At 36.9% G+C, this 16,292-nt stretch overlaps 1 protein-coding gene across 16 annotated transcripts in view; it reads right to left on the minus strand.

The window, feature by feature from the left end:
• Positions 1-16,292, minus strand: part of EIF4G3 (eukaryotic translation initiation factor 4 gamma 3) — a 315,623-nt gene that overhangs the window by 41,731 nt on the left and 257,600 nt on the right. For all 16 annotated transcript variants that reach the window (XM_069479450.1, XM_069479452.1, XM_069479456.1 and 13 more), the window contains 5 exons: positions 7,314-7,460; positions 6,641-6,877; positions 5,538-5,642; positions 3,899-4,031; positions 846-940 (listed from right to left, as the gene is read on the minus strand). In XM_069479450.1, coding sequence (XP_069335551.1) covers positions 846-940; positions 3,899-4,031; positions 5,538-5,642; positions 6,641-6,877; positions 7,314-7,460 — 717 coding nt within the window. The remainder of the gene's footprint in view (positions 1-845; positions 941-3,898; positions 4,032-5,537; positions 5,643-6,640; positions 6,878-7,313; positions 7,461-16,292) is intronic.

Consider the following 16,292-nt stretch of genomic DNA (forward strand, 5'->3'; position numbering starts at 1 on the left):
ATTTTATTCTAATTTTCTCAAAGACTTTTACTTTTGGTCAGTTATCGTCTTTCATTTAATATTTTCACATTAGCTCTAGACTGTCTTTAGTATTCTATTGGCAGGCTGCCAATTTTCAGAACTATGGAACATATATTACAAGTAAGGATCAAACTAGACTTGCAAACAGTTTGAAAAACCCATGGGACTATAGAAGTTTCTACTTTCACCAAATTTAATTCCACTTTCTCCATATTCTCCAAAGTTCTTCATCCTACTTTTAGTGATTAATTTCTACTACTGAAAACATCTGCTAGGAGAAACTTCTTTCCTCTTATTGTCCATAGACTCTCAAGAGATAGGAAAGTACAGTATATTAAATCTTTATTACAGAGTGATTTCTAGTAGGTTCTCTGTGATTTCTTTAGGCCTTGGATATGGCAAACCATTAATTCCTTTCATGGTTAGATTTAAACGGGTAACTGCCTCTTCTCCAGAGGTAAGGATACACTGTATAAAAGCTTGCAGTTGACTAAGGCTTAGGAAGTATTTTTGTCATCTCTCTTATATTAAGCATCTCATAACTCTAAGAATTAACCTAGTCATTTCCTCTTTAGGAAAACCTCATAGAAATAAAAAGACTAATGCCAAGACAAGTATGTAGAATACAGTGATCAACATTGACTTGTAGAAAAGTATTTGTATTAAAAAACAACCACCACACAAAATATGCAATATTGCAATTTTATATGAGCAAGAAGTACTTTTGAGACTCATGTTTTGGAACTGTTGTAGATTGTATTAAAAATTTTTATATCAAAGGCATCAAAAGAGAATGTTGACTGTGTTTTAAACGTCCCACTCACCTTAGTGATTTTCAGGAATTTTGAGGGGTCCAGTACCCGACTATTCTTGGCTCCTTGTACAGTGTTCCACCCACCTTCGTCCACTCTCTGGACGCCTACATGGAGAATATGAACAGAGTAAGCCAATCTTTCACTTGTTTCATGTCAGTTTGACAGGGAAAGAGTGAGCAGCATTTTCAACTCATTCACTTCAATCAAAACCAAGGAAAAAGACAAAAGAAGCTGTTAAAGCATTGCCGACAGATTCTTTAATACCCACAGCATGAAAATATAAGCAGAAGTGTTCTGCTTATATTGGATCTCCCATGAAACATTACTGACCCAGAAAAAACCAATGGACACGAATATTCCTAGGCAGGGTCAAATCTAGTGTTTATAGAGTTAACGACTAGAACACTTTGGGAGAAGTGAGATGGAAATTATTCTAAAGTTTATTGCACTTAATGGTATCAAGTGACACATGTATGCTTTGATCTTCCCCCAAATCTGTTTCTCCAACATTTCAGCTGCTCAGGCAGAAAAGCTTGACTCCTCTTTCTCTCACACTTCGCATTCAATTTGTCAGCAAATATTGTCAGTTCAACCTTTACAGTATGTTCAGAATCTAGTCCCTTCTAACTACTACCAACATTAGCAGTTTTGTTTAAGCCACCAACATCTCTTTCCTGGTTTACTGTACAAACCTCCTCTTTGGCCTCCCTGCTTCCACCCTTAGCTGTTTTCATCATAGTAGCCAGCGTATTCCCAGTAAAGTATAAGCCAGATTCTGTTATTTTTCTGTTCAAAACACTTCTAATGCCTTTCTATATCACTCAGAGAAAAAGACAAGATTCCATACAAATGGCCTTCTAAGCTCTAAATAATCTGGCCCCTATTGGCTCTCAGTCCCAATCTTTTACCCCACTTCCCCTTAATGACCTTAACTTCGACCACACTGGACTCCTTGCTATTCCTTGAAAATACTGCTTCGGGGCCTTTATACTTACTATTTCCTTTGCCTAAAACTCTCTCTCCCCAGATAGCCATAATTTAACTCCCTCACCTGCTTCAGGTCTTTGCTCAAATAATACCAACCTTAATAGATTCTCCAACCTCCTGATTTAAAATTGCAACCCTAGTCACCAAGCCCTGCACTCCTCACTCCCTCCCCCTTCTTTTTCTATGGAACAAATTTATTTGACAAATTACATACATTATATCATATATATAAAATGTTTATTGACAAACTATATTTTTAAGCATTTGTTTATTGTCTTTTCCACCCCAGTAAGGTATAAACTGGATAAGGGAAGGGATTTTGTGTCTCTCGCTAAGTGACAGGCACTCAATATTTATTCGTGGAATATAAATATTCGTGGAATGAATGAATGAAAAATCACCAAACTGTCTAACCAAAAGCTTTCCTGATTCTAACAGACTTCTTGATTTTCTATGAGCTTCCTGATCCTAAAATACTTCTTGATTTTCTACGAGCTATCTGGTATTACTGATCTTAAAAAGACTTGCTTCTTCCTTGTTTCTGCGACTCATATATCCTAGTTCTTTCCCTACACGTGCTCTTTATATGTCACTTTTCCAAAAGTTCTTTTCCTCCTTTAGTCATCTGTGGCGATCCTCTAAGAATTAGGTTTTGATATCTTCTCCTTTCCTCTCTCAATCTAGTTCAATAATAAATAAGTCATTACTTGAGATGTACTGTGATAGGCACTAAGCGTGTGGAAGGTGGGTCAGGTGTGGCATCTCATGAAACTGAAAAGTAATCTTTCTTCTCTGGAGAATTCATCTGTCCTAACAACTTTACTATGAACTTTACTCTGTGATAATAGCTAATTGTTACTGAGTATTTACTATGAGCCAGATGTTACAATGAATACATATTACCTTATTTCAGTCTCACAGAAATCCTAGGTACTACTATTAGTTCCATTTTACAGATAAAGTGATTTGTGGAAGGTCATACAGCTAGGAAGTAGGAGAGCTGAAATTCAAAGCCAGACAGGTAGGCTCCAGCGTCTATGCTCTCAACCATTGTACTATATGACCCAGTCACTACCCTGATCACTTAGCTGCACAGTAGATTAATGAGTGTTCCCATTTGGCTGTCCTATGATCATCTCAAAATAAAGAGGCTCAAAAGAAAAATTATCATTTCCCTCTGAAAAAGTTTTCCTTTTCCAATGTTCCTAAACTTAGTCAATGGATTGTTTTCTCAGGTGTAAAATGCTTTCTATTTCATCTATTATATATTTTTTGCCTGTTTCTTCTTTTCTGTTCTTATTGTTACAAAGTCTCACCTCCTTACAAGTAGGATTTCAGCAACAGTAATGTTGCTGATTCAGAGTAGCCCCTGGATTCATAGTGCAAAGAACAATAGAGTGATTCTTATTAGATACCTCTAGCATGACATTACTCTTTGTTGAATGGCTCCTTAATGTCTACCAAATCAAGTCAAAAGTTCTCAATCTGGCCCCATTCTTCCAAACATTTTTCCATTCCTTCTGAATACTTAAATTTTGCTCTAATCAGTCTTGTTTATTTCTTTTTACAACACGTTTATTTTAATTACATGACTAAAATTGTTTTCTTCCAAATATCAATAATCCTTTGAGATCTAGGTTCAAGTGCTCCTTCCTCAAATAAAGATTTCTGCCAGCTTTCTACTTCTCTTCTCTAAATTTTAACAACCTTAATGGAGTATACTTTTCATATTGATAATACCTTCCATTTGCTTGACAAATGTTCCCTGTATTAGTTTTACCTTGCCAGATAAATTGCAAGCTTTTAGAGAGAAGGAACTATATTTCTCACTTCTTCTATCTCTGACCACTACTGAGTATACAGAAGATGCCCAATAAAGTCTTGTTGATTAATGGCTTTTAAGTAGTCAAAGAAATCATGTTCATGCAATCTCTGCTTTTACTCAATAACTAGTCTCCAGGAGCAACCGCTTCATTTTTCTTTCTGATCTCATATCACATCTAAAGAGAGAATTCTTAATTATGTGTCCCCCAAACTTTCAAGTTCTCTAAAGTCAGGTAGACTCCATCCCTCACCTGGTCTTCTCTTCTCCTTGGTCATGAGCTGCTGGACCTTCCTTTGTTCTTCTTGTTCTTCTATTTTAGCCTCTTTGTGAATCTGTTCAATAGTTTTAGGCCCTTGATCTGCTCTTCGAGATACCCAATTACACTATAAAAGTAGAAAATAAGGTTATCAACCAGATAGCCAAAAATAAAAATAAAAAAATTTTCAAAAATCTTTATTTTTCACTCTGGAAACGTATAAAATACCTACATAATCTGCTATTATGACAGTTTCTCATCTGTCTCATAGATGGCACTATGAATAGTTTGAGAATTAAAGCTAACGAATTAAATTCTTCTCAATCAACCCTGGCCAACTGTATGTTGAACATTCCAATAGCCGATGGATAAAAAGAACAGAGTTAAAGACTGGTCCAAATAGATATATATATTTTTAGCATGGCATATCTTTCTCCATTGCCCAAATGTATTGTATCATTATTTTGTACAATTGAAAGGAGAAAAGAGAAGATGAATCAAAAAGGATGAGATTCCTTGGCTTTGCCTTACTTTAGGGTATCACTACACAGATCATATCACATTCCATAGGAGTTCTAAATTAAGTATGACTAACATTTTTCTTCCTCCAACATCATGGTTCTGTTCTGGTATCCTAAACAAAATGCCACACCACTTTGCCCTTTGGTTATCTCCTCTACTAAAGACAAAAACAAGTTGTCTCTTTATAATTATACTTCTCTTTTCCTTCCTAGCTATAGTCCTAACATCTGATGTAAGTACAAGTGGTTGAAAGCTTGGGTGGAGAAGTTCTTTATATTTATTTGTATTAGCTAGAGGCAAGGATGGCAAACAGGTTTAAACCAGCATGCAAATTCCGATCAACTGGTAGTGGCTTTGGTAATAAGAAGGATCCTAAGATCACATCTGGACTTAGCAGGGTAAAGAACCATCATCAATGTTATCTGGCTTGGGTGCAGGACAGAGGAGAGGGGGGGGCCTTGTATTCACTTTCTCTAGTTTAGGGCAGGCTGTAGCATATTCCCTGCTGGAGTTAAACTAAGGAAAGAGAACAGAGGTGGTAGTGGTAAGAACTGTATCTGCTATGAGAAATGAGGGGGGAAAAAAGGAGCAGAACAGGGGAGTCTACAAGAAAAACAATAGGGAAGAAACCACTAATATCTGTAAGCTGGGCAATTTACAAAATTATCTCATTAAATCTTTATAACAAATCTTCAAGGTAGGCAATATCCCCATTCTAGAAATTAAAAACATAAAGGTCAGGGAAGTTACCTGTATTCACTGTGGATATGAGACTTTCTGATTTATTAAGCTTACAAAGACTAAATTTGACCACAGTTTGAATTCAAAACAGCCAATTTCAAAATTGCAAAGTGGTTTGATAATCAGAGTAAGGAGAAGAAAACAAGTAACAGACAACAGGTCTTCTGTCCTTTCACGTAACTCTCACTGCAAGTTTGCCAATTCAAGTTCTGAGAGTCCTGAAGCTTTTGCTTTAGGCATTAAGTTCAGGCATAAAGCATTAAGCGTTAGGCTTTTACACATGTAAAGTATAGGCCATCCTTCCCCAATCCAATTCTTTAAAAGAGCCTGGACCATTAGGCTTATTCATTTATTTATTTTTCCTACTCACCAGCCTTAGGTCTATCACATCCTGAAGCATGAATCGAATCCTAGATGAGGTTTTTCTTTCTTTCACAATTTTCTCCATCTGATTAAAGTACTGGTCCATACGTGGCTGCAAGAGACAAAATCATCAGTATTCCTAGCTGAGGAATTCAAATGTAATTTTACCATGTAGAATTTTTAAATAGTCTAGGAATATCAATTTATAGCCAAAAGGTAATGTGGCAGAATTTTTAGTTGTGCATATGACAACTCAAAATAAAGACTACACTTTCCAGGTTCCCTAGCAGCTAGCTTTGGTCATGTGATTAATTACAGGCCAGAATATAAATGGAAATGTTATACTGCAGCTCCCTGGAATATTCCTTGAGAGAGCAGGGGCCATGTCCTTTGCCCCTTTTCCTACCTTCTCTGGTGAGAATGATTAGGACAAGGGTTACACCCGAGGAGCAGAACAACATTAAGCTGGAAGGACTGACCTCTGAACTCTGTTTACATTAAGTGAGAAAGAAACCTCAATCTTGTATAAACCACTGGGTTTTCTGTCACAGCCAAACATAATCCTAGCTGATTCTGATGTTACGGAGTATTTCTGACATTATTTCTTTGAAGCATTTCTAATTTCCACAACCCTTATTTGGACAGCACTATGTTATGTTTGAATTGTAGTATTTTTAATGATTTCTTATATTGTGGTTAGATAGCTGAGTCATTAATTAAAGCATAAACTCAAGAAAGCTACCGTGTCATTTCAGCATCACCCATAGGTGTGGCTCACAGTAACTTTTCTCTCCTTATTTCTGCTCACAATTTGCTATACATACAAATGACTTGTGAAATGGTTATAGAGGAAGAAATAGAACAAGAGCCAAATAATCCGAACAATCTACAAATTGGCTTTTATGTAATCTGGGACCCTCCTCACCTCTGACTAATGGAAATGTGCTAAGAAGCATGATGGTCAAACACTGACAATGAGATAGGTACAAGAAGAAAAATGAGCAACCTAGACTTGTTGAGGCAAGATGGAACTCTTTTGTTGACAGTCTAAATTCTTTGACAACTGACAAAGAGCCCATCCCGAAGGTTTCTAAGTTACTGAAGTTTTACCTTTGCTTTCTCGAAGTCCAGGTCTTTGCCAATGGTGGTGAGCAGGCGACACAGGCACTCCAGGGATTCTTCATCATGGTTCTTCAGCAGCTTCACCACACAGTCATGCATAATGGCTTCAGTCAGCATTTTGAGTTTAAAGAGTTCTCCAATAAACTTGATGTTGCCAATGGATCTCCGCCGGGCTTTGTCCTTGGCTTCTTCTAGTTCATCATGAAGTCTTGTCCTCTCCTCTGGCTGTTGTGTAAGGAGGAATAATGGCATCTTGATGATCAAAGTTGTACTGCACAATAGACACTAAGACTCACAGCCCTTACCCTTTCTGGGGATCAGGTTCCCTCTGAGAACCTGACAGCTAACTATGGACTTACTCCTCAGAAAACTGAACTACATCCCAAAGTTTGCATCCATTTCAGGTTTCTGGAACAAAGTAACCTCCCTGAAGTCTAGGATTAGACTGAATCTCTGGCTTGGAGAGTTGAGCTGCTCTAACATTAGGCACTAAAGAAAAGGAATAAAGCATTCCCCGAAATATCAATACGGTATCTCTACGTGAAAAAATGGCTACAGGCCTCTCTCAAGATAGTAGGGAGATGCTATATATGGCTTCATGCAAATTCTGCTTGACGGCACTCAAAGTAGATAAGTACTAGCTTTCTGTGAAACAACTCACAGCACTGGCAGCCTCGAGTTCTTTTTGCTTCTTCTCAAAGACGTCATCATCTGCTTTATCTTTTTCAAATTCCTTCTGGCAACGGTTCAGTAGTAGCTTCCGGAAATTCACTGTGTTACCAGGCTTGTCTGCCATGGGTACTTTCAGCTGCATCCAGACAGGAAAATGTAAAAGCAGCAAAATTAAAGACATTAAAAATATCTATTTTCTTTACTGTGCAAAATAATGCTGACTGAACCACAGGTAAGCAATCTACAAGTGGTATACAATTTAGCTTCAAGCATTTCATGATTCAACAGTAAGACATCTTGAATTTTATATAGAAAGACATGAATTCCTCACATAAAAATGTACTGTATCTTTTATAGCCATGCCTCTAGCTGACATGCAAATCCTTGTCATATCATTAAAACTATAACCTGCACTTGTTTTTTTTTTTAATTCTGTAGGGTTACTACTTTTTTTTTTAAACTACCATTGTAATATGTATGTTGGTTTAAAGGAACACACAGAAATGACATAAGGCAGGGAAAAATTTCATGGCCTTAGGAAAACTGCTGTACTAGATAAGATCTTTTTTTTTTTTTTTTTAAATTAAGAGATGACGTCTTGCTCTGTCACCCAGGCTGGAGTGCAATGGCACAATCCTCCCACCTCAGCCTCCCAAGTCACTGGGATTATAGGCATGACCCACCGCACCCAGCTAGATCCTTATTCTAGAATAGAGGATGGAACATTTGAGAATTTTTGAAATATCTTTTCATTAGGGGAATGTCATAATATTGTAATGCTAGTACTCTGACTATCAATACAGCACATTTACTACTATTTCTGACATGCCAGAAGAATATACTAGTTTTCCACAAGTTTGGAGGCAAGATGCTTACAAGATTTCCATCTGAATCCAGTAATAATTATTTTCTAATAACTGCAACAGCTCAAGGTTACTTGAAACCAAACACAGAGATGTTCTTATTAACGTGTTTAGAATATAAGAACAGCATACTGCAGCGATTCTAAAATATTCTATTTTACAGATGCAATCCCCTTGAACATCATTTTGAACAGCTATTTTATAACATGGCAAAACAGTTTTTCTGGAATCACAAAGTGGCTCCCAAAGTTCTCAAATGTATGCATGGTCTTTGCCCTAGGAGTCATGGGAGATCTTGGTGATAACAGGATACATTGTATTTATGCTCACAAAATAGTTAATGCTATTAACCAGAATGGACTCAGCTGCTGAGGCTGAACGGCTAGAGAAACTTCTTGAGAACTGAGGATGATAATGCTGTAGTATATCTGTGCTAGAATTGACAGCACATTCCTCAACATATTCCCTATGCTATATGAAAAATTATTTAAGAAGTCTAGTTTTAATTAACCAAGGGACCAAGTATTTCACTACATTTTTCAGCAGAAAACATTAACTTAGGAATAGGGGAATATTGTTAATATCAAGTAATTTTTTAGACAACCAGAGAAAAGCTAATGTATCCTTACTCCAAATTCAAGTCATACAAATGCAAGTGTCTTAAAATCACTTCATAGTCAGGTCTATTCTAAAGTCAAACAAGAGGGTTTAGAAATTCATCAGCCTTCAAGAAAAGAAATGCTACATGAAAGCAAAGGTCTTCCAAAGAAAATCTAAAAGTATACTCTTCTCTCCTACCATAAGGGACTCAGAACACACAATATGCACTGATTGTATTAAGAAATACAAAAGAGAATCAAGAAGTATATCCATGAGCAGGCTGGCATATAATAGAGCATCAACATGAAGTCAGGTTCTAGAACAAACAAGGTTCTAAAAAATGAGCAGTTATATCCAATTTGCTGCTTTATAGGAATGTAAGTTAAACCAGCCGAAAAGCCCTATCCAGCTTCTTGGCATATTCACCTGAATCACCTATATTATCATTAAGTATATAACTGACTTGTAAGACAAAAATCGTCTAGGCCACAATCTATTATCTCTAAAGAGATGTTTCCTGCATTACAGTATTAACTGCATACAAAATGGGAGAAATGTGGGCAACAATATGAAACTCCAAGCCACTGCCATATGGTGAGAGGTACTAGAGTTAAAGCCCCTACCCCCAAGTCAGGAAGATGAAATAAATACAGTTTGTGATGGTTTGGTTGACAAAACATACAGAATGACCTAAGTAGGGGAAAAGGTATACACGCTATTACTTTTATACCTGTAGTACAGGGAAGGCTATGTTGAAAGAGGTGGGTTAGGGATCATTTGCTATAAACAAAAGCAATTCTTTTAACTCAAGTTTCAGTTTCATCATCTAAAACAAGTGAGGCATAGTACCTGGGTCCAACTGGGAGGCCAGCTTTTAGCATCCAGTGTGGAAACACTTTAATAAGTCACAGATAAGTAAGCTGTAACTGAAATTGAAAGAGTACTAGAATCTGAGTCACAAAATCACAATTTGAGTCTCAACTCTCTAACTAATCAACTATATGAATTTGAGCAAGTTAACTCATGGAGCCTCAGTCCCTTCATCCGAAAGAGACAACTCAATGATTGTAGATTGAGGTACATTATAAAACAGCTGTTGAAAAAGGGATCTTTGAAAATAGCCATAATCCCAGCTCTGCCATGTGACTTTGGCCAAGTTACTTAGCTTTAGCAAACCCGATTCTTTCAAAAATGGGGATAACATGTATTTTTTTCTTTTTTTCCCACCCATTTCCTGGTGATGAGAGGGGATAATACGTATCTCTTAGGACTGTAGGGAGGATTAAATGAAATAGTCCAGGAAAAGCAAAAAATAGCAGTTGGCAAATAATAAGAGCCCAATAAACAACTAATATAGCCATATTTAAACACTTGGAGCTCTATTTGCAATGCTTATGATTAAAAATTAAGGATAACCTATATTGTAATAACATAGCTCTCAAAGAAAGTATATAATAAGCAAAGTTAGCTCACTAAGCAGTAAGGAGAGAATCACAAAAAGCAAGAGAAATTAATACCTGCTATCCCAAAATGGTGGTCAAAGTAAATTTCACATGTACAGGAAATGAAGAATATGTGATCGCGCATAAGGTTTTAGATATATTCACACAGATTAAAACCAAATAACCAGCAGAATGGCCACCAATTTGCAAGAACATATCTCTGAATGAAAGAATACCTAGCTGTAGAGCTCCCTAAAAACCTGTTTGGAACAAGGTCTTAATGCCCTCTGGGAATGGTTGACAAAGTTATGGAAATATGGGAATGGGCCAGTGAGAACATATCCTATGAGAATAGTGATGCATGGTAATTTTTTTTGTCCTTAAGAGATGATAAATTCTATAGGATTATTACATTAGTAAGTCAGCATTTGTTGTCTGCTGGATACAGTAGGCTGAGGAGGAGATCCACTGAAATCGGTTAGTTGGAGCAGAACATGAAGAGTGGATATCTTAATCTGGTTGGACTGCTGTGACAAAATACCACAGACTGGGTGACTTAAACAACAGACATTTATTTCTCACAGTTCTGGAGGCTGACAAGTCCAAGATCAAGGTGCTGGCAGATTTGGTCTTTGTGAGGACCCTCTTCCCGGATTGCAGACAGCCAACTCCTTGCTATGTGTCCTTACATGGCAAGAAGCAGCTCGTGTGTCTGTCTCTTCCTCTTCTTATCAGGGCACTAATCCCACTGTGGGGGCTCCAACTTCATGACCTTATCTAAAACTAATTACCTTCCATAGTCCCTCACCTCCTAATACAATCACATTGTGAGTGAGTCAGGGCTTCAACCTATGAATTTTTTGGGACACACACATTCAGTTCATAACAGTGGACAAGGCAGACGCTTGCATATGTGATCATGGATAATAGAAAGAAGTTTTGTATGACAGCGAAAAAAGGAACTATTTAGACAACTAAAATTTTCACTTAATAGTCCATGATCAAAATTAAGATGTATAAGTGTTTTAAAAGGGCTATTTGAGAGATGCTTTCTTTTTCTCAGGGAGCAAGGGAGTCAGTTGGAATGTTTTAGTAACGCTGCATGGTAAGCTAGATTCAACTATAAAACACCTACCTTTTCATTTTTACACAGTAGTAAACTGTTTACTGCATGATGAGACCTGTCCATATATACAGGACACTCAGCAATCTTGGATATGAATATTGTCAGCGTTGGGTAGTAATGTCCTTCAAGCAACAGGACCTGTACTGCTGGCACATTTGTAAGTACTGAGGATAGATACTTCTTATCCCCAAAAGGATCAAATTCCAGAGAATCAACAAGGGCTGTCAGCTGTGTGGTAATTACGGTAGTCAAACAGGATAGAAAAGGTGATGATAAGCCCTGGCTTTGCTTAGCTCAGGATTTTCAATACTGTCTCAGAATAACAAGATGCTAGTGGTAACCCATGGTCCAGCAGTCATTCTGCCCCAAAAGCATGTGCTGGTCTGAGGTAAAGTATTTGGAATGACTAGCATAATGTAAGCAAGTGGCACCTATGTGCTACCTCTAAAACTCTGGTTTCTTGAGGATAGTTTACTCCTAAATGTGAAGTAAACAGTAATAAAACAAGTGTTCTTTAATTGTTTAATAAAGCAATATACTAATAATTCCCAGGTCCATGGTAACATAACTATCTTTTATCAGCAGTTATGTCGTGACCTTAGTAAACCACTTGCTAAACCTGTACGTAACATACTATGAACACATCTATCAACATTAATCTCTATTAGATATACCTGAAGAGGGGTGTAGTGTTGAGGGATACCCACAAGATTTAAAATGGGGTGATCAGTTATGAAAGTGTAAGTTATTTCTGATCATTCTTTTCTTCAATGCATTTTTTTGGTCTTCCATCAGGAGAGCTGCACATCGCTTCTCCTCCAGTTGACTCCAGCCACTTGCTATTGCCCAGGGCAGACTTCTCATGTCTGTAATTCCAGGCTTTATTTTTGATGAGATTTAACTGTTTCCCTTGCTCTCTCAGTGTCTCTTCCTATTCTCAGTCCTGTCATTCTTCTTCATGTTTTGCTTTTAAATACTTAAAGTAGTAACACTACAAGTTCTGGATCTGGTAAACAGGACATAGAATGCTTAAAAATCTGCCTTTAGTGTCATTCTTTGTAGCTAAGGTATGCATGCCTGCCACAGCAGACATAAAAAGTAACAAAAGTATAGTCTCAGGACATAAAACTCTTGCAAGTTGGTTATTCATTCATTCAGGCATTTACCCACTCACTCATGCAGATCTGAGGGTCTATTATGGGTCAGCAACTATTCTGGGCACTGGGAATTGAACAGTGAACAAAACAGAAAAAGTCCTGCCTTTAAGAGTTTATATTCTAGAGGGGTTCTGACGGGTATTTTCATCTCAGTTATGATTAGAACAAAAGCACAGAAATTCAAAGTTCCCGTAATCCAATTTAAAATTGTATTTAAGCACAGATTCAGATACAGGACAAGATTTCTCCTGTCTCTTCTTAACCATTTGCCATTCAATTCATATGTCCTCCTCCTAAAAGAAGTTCTCACAGGCCTCTCTGGTCATTCCTAGTTGAACCAGTAGAAGCAACAACATACTCCAGAGGCAGGGTTTACTATCTCTTATGACTGATCCTCAAAAGCCTTATATGGTTTGCCTTGGTAGAGCTCTGTGGTGTATATGGATATGTATGAATGTATGTGCATATATTCAGCACTGCAGAACAACTTGGGAAAGCCAAATCTATGACATCAATTTCCTCTGTAAATCTAAGAAATCTTTCATAAAAGTCTACCCTTTAAGATCTCATGAAAAAACTGACATACAAAATAATTTTATTCTCTAGGATGCCCCTAGATAATCACTGCTAAGAAATAAGTTTTATTTATTTTTTTGAGACAGAGATTCACTCTGTCCCCCAGACTGGAGTGTAGTGGTGTGATGACAGCTTACTGCAACCTCCAACTCCCAGGCTCAAGTGATCCTCCTGCCTCAGCCTCCTGAGCACCTAGGACTACAGGTGCATACCAGCATGTCCAACAAATTTTAAAATTTTTTTGTAGAGAAGAGGTCTGGCTATTGTTGCCCAGGCTCATCTCAAACTCATGGCCTCAAAGTGATCCTCCCACCTTGGCCTCCCAATGTGCAGGGACTGCAGGTGTGAACTCCTAGGACCAGCCAGAAGAGGTTTTAAATGGAGGTGTGTAATCCATGGAATGTCATGAGGGCAGAAAAGTGGTTTAACAACTGCTCTAAACAACCAAAATAAGTATTCTTCCACATCTTAAAATCTCAACAATCTAAGGCCAGGGTTTCTCAACCACAACAGTACTGATATTTTGGGTTGTATAATTCTTTGTTATCAGGGGCTATTCTGTGCACTGTAGAATGCTTAGCAGCATCCCCAATCTATAGCTACTAAAATACTAGTAGCAATAACTAAAAATGTCTCCAGACACTGTCAAATGTCCCCTGAGGCGCCAAAAATCCACCTGGTTGAGATTTCTAATCTAGCTCATTGCTTGAGCTACGGTTTTATCTTTTAACAAAGAATACTATCAAAAAACATATTTGAAACTTCTATTGTGTAAATACAAAATCTCTGTTTAGGCAATTGTCTAGTTTTCAGAGAAAGTTGTAAAATAGGGATGACAGAATGGTTGTGAGGATTAAATGAGTTAGACGTAACCAGTTTAGCACATATCTCAAAAAACAATATTGCTCTGATTCCCACTACTCCTTAGGACCATATTATATGACAATACACGGTTAAGCAGAACTAGATTCTCTTATTTCAAATAACCAACACTCATAATCCATGAAAAGTGGCACAGGCCTACACATTTTTTTAAGACTATAAATCAGGCCAAAGACCTTACAATTTAACCTGTGGCTGGCTCAAGTAAAATATACTGATAATGAATTTACTTGAATAAATTAATGAGTATAATAAATAAGAAAAGAGTACTTTCCCCAGGTTTAATTTTTTATTTACTGTCTTCAGTTTCTCTCATTCTGTCAGGAAGTATCATTTCTCAAACTAATAATTACCTTAAGGAAAATTTTAAAAGCACCCGTGGTCTAATAGGTTTGGAAAATGCTGTACACAGTAGATCTTTCCTGTTTGATTTCACAAGAAACATTAGCATAGTAAACAGAAGCTTGAAGTAAAGAAATCTGCTTAAGCTGGCATTAATGAAATGTATAGCAACATCTCAGTTTTGGGCAACACTGGTCTATGTATACACCATCTTGAAAAAGTAATTGGCTAGATTTCTTTTCTAACAGAGTACAAAATAATATAGCACATACTTATGTATTCATCACCCAAATTTGTCAAATCCTAACATTTAAACATTTTTGATTTAGATCTTTTTAAAAGAAACTAAACATCAAAGCTGAAGAGCCCATAGGGCTTCTTAAACTCTTCACTCTATTGTTTAGTTTTTGTTTTTAAAAACTTTTTAACGTTAAGCTCAATGAATTATGACAAAGAAAACTCCCATAAACATCACCAAGTATAGCATCACGTCAAGATACAGAACACTGAAAACCTCTTAGAAGACCCACTTGAATTCTTCCAAAACACAACCACCACTCTGCCTCCAAAGTATGAAAGCCTTCTAGACTGTTTAAATAATCACTTCCTTGAAAATATGCAAGCCCTAACACCATAGATGTGCATCCCCAAACACCAGAGTTTATTTTTGTTTCATTTTTGAACATTAAAATAAAAAATCACATAGTATCTTTTGGGTCTGGCTTCTTTTGCTCATGTATTTTTTGTGAGATTCACCTATGTGCATGTAGTTGTAGTTTAGGTTCCTTGCTCTTGTATAAATATATAACAATTTATCTGTCTATACTACTGCTAGAAATTGTTTCATTTTTTTTTTCCAGTATGAAAATACTACAAACATTTTTGTATGTTTCCTAGCATATAAGAAACGTATGTTTATTGGTTGGGTTTAGACCCAGGAATGGAAATGCTGATTATAGCAGAAAAATAACTTTAGCTTTAGTATATAAAATACCAAACTCTTTTCCAAAGTGGTTGTTGCAAATGACATTCCCACCAGCAGTATGTGAGAATCCTTGTCGCTTCAACTATCTGTGAATACCTAGTAAATTTTAAAATCTGGTGTTACTGCATGGTTTTGTTTTCCACTTAGTTTATTAATCTTTTCACATTTGTCAGTCATTTGGATATTTTGTGAAATGTCTGTGCAAAGCTCTTGTCCATTTAAAAAACTTTTTTCTTACTGATTTGTAGGGTTTTTAAAAATTATCTGACATAAATCCTTTATTGGATTTTTGTGTTACAATTATATTCTCCTACTACGAGGCTTGGATTTTTACTCTCTTTAACATCCTTTTATGAAAAAAATGTTCGTAATTTTAACGTAGTTCAATTTACCAGTCTTTTCCTTTCTATACAGTGATTTTTGCATTCTGATTAAGAAACATTCAGGCAAACTATTGTTCATTTTAATATTATCTTTCCCTCCCCTGGCTACTTTTTATCTTTTATTGTTAGCAGCTTTACTATGACTAGCTTAAGAGTTTTCTTTCATTTTCATTTTAAAAAAAAAAGTTCATTTGTGGGGTTTGTAAAAAAATCTTTTTAATCTATCGCTTTATTTATTTATTTATTGTTAAGGCAGAGTCTCACTCTGTTGCCCAGGCTAGAGTGCCGTGGCATCAGCCTAGCTCACAGCAAGCTCAAACTCCTGGGCTCAAGCAATCCTTCTGCCTCAGCCTCCCAAGTAGCTGGGACTACAGGCATGAGCCACCATGCCCAGCTAATTTGTTTTCTATATATATTTTCAGCTGTCCAGCTAATTTCTTTCTATTTTTAGTAGAGACAGGGTCTCGCTCTTGCTCACGCTGGTCTCGAACTCCTGAGCTCAAGCAATCCTCCCTCCTCGGCCTCCCAGAGTGCTAGGATTACAGGCGTGAGCCACCATGCCTGGCCTGTAGCTTTAATAAGTCAGAAATTGTGAAAAATTTCTCAGCCATT

Source organism: Eulemur rufifrons, chromosome 8 (genome assembly GCF_041146395.1).
Source record: "Eulemur rufifrons isolate Redbay chromosome 8, OSU_ERuf_1, whole genome shotgun sequence".
Taxonomy (NCBI): Eukaryota; Metazoa; Chordata; class Mammalia; order Primates; family Lemuridae; genus Eulemur; species Eulemur rufifrons.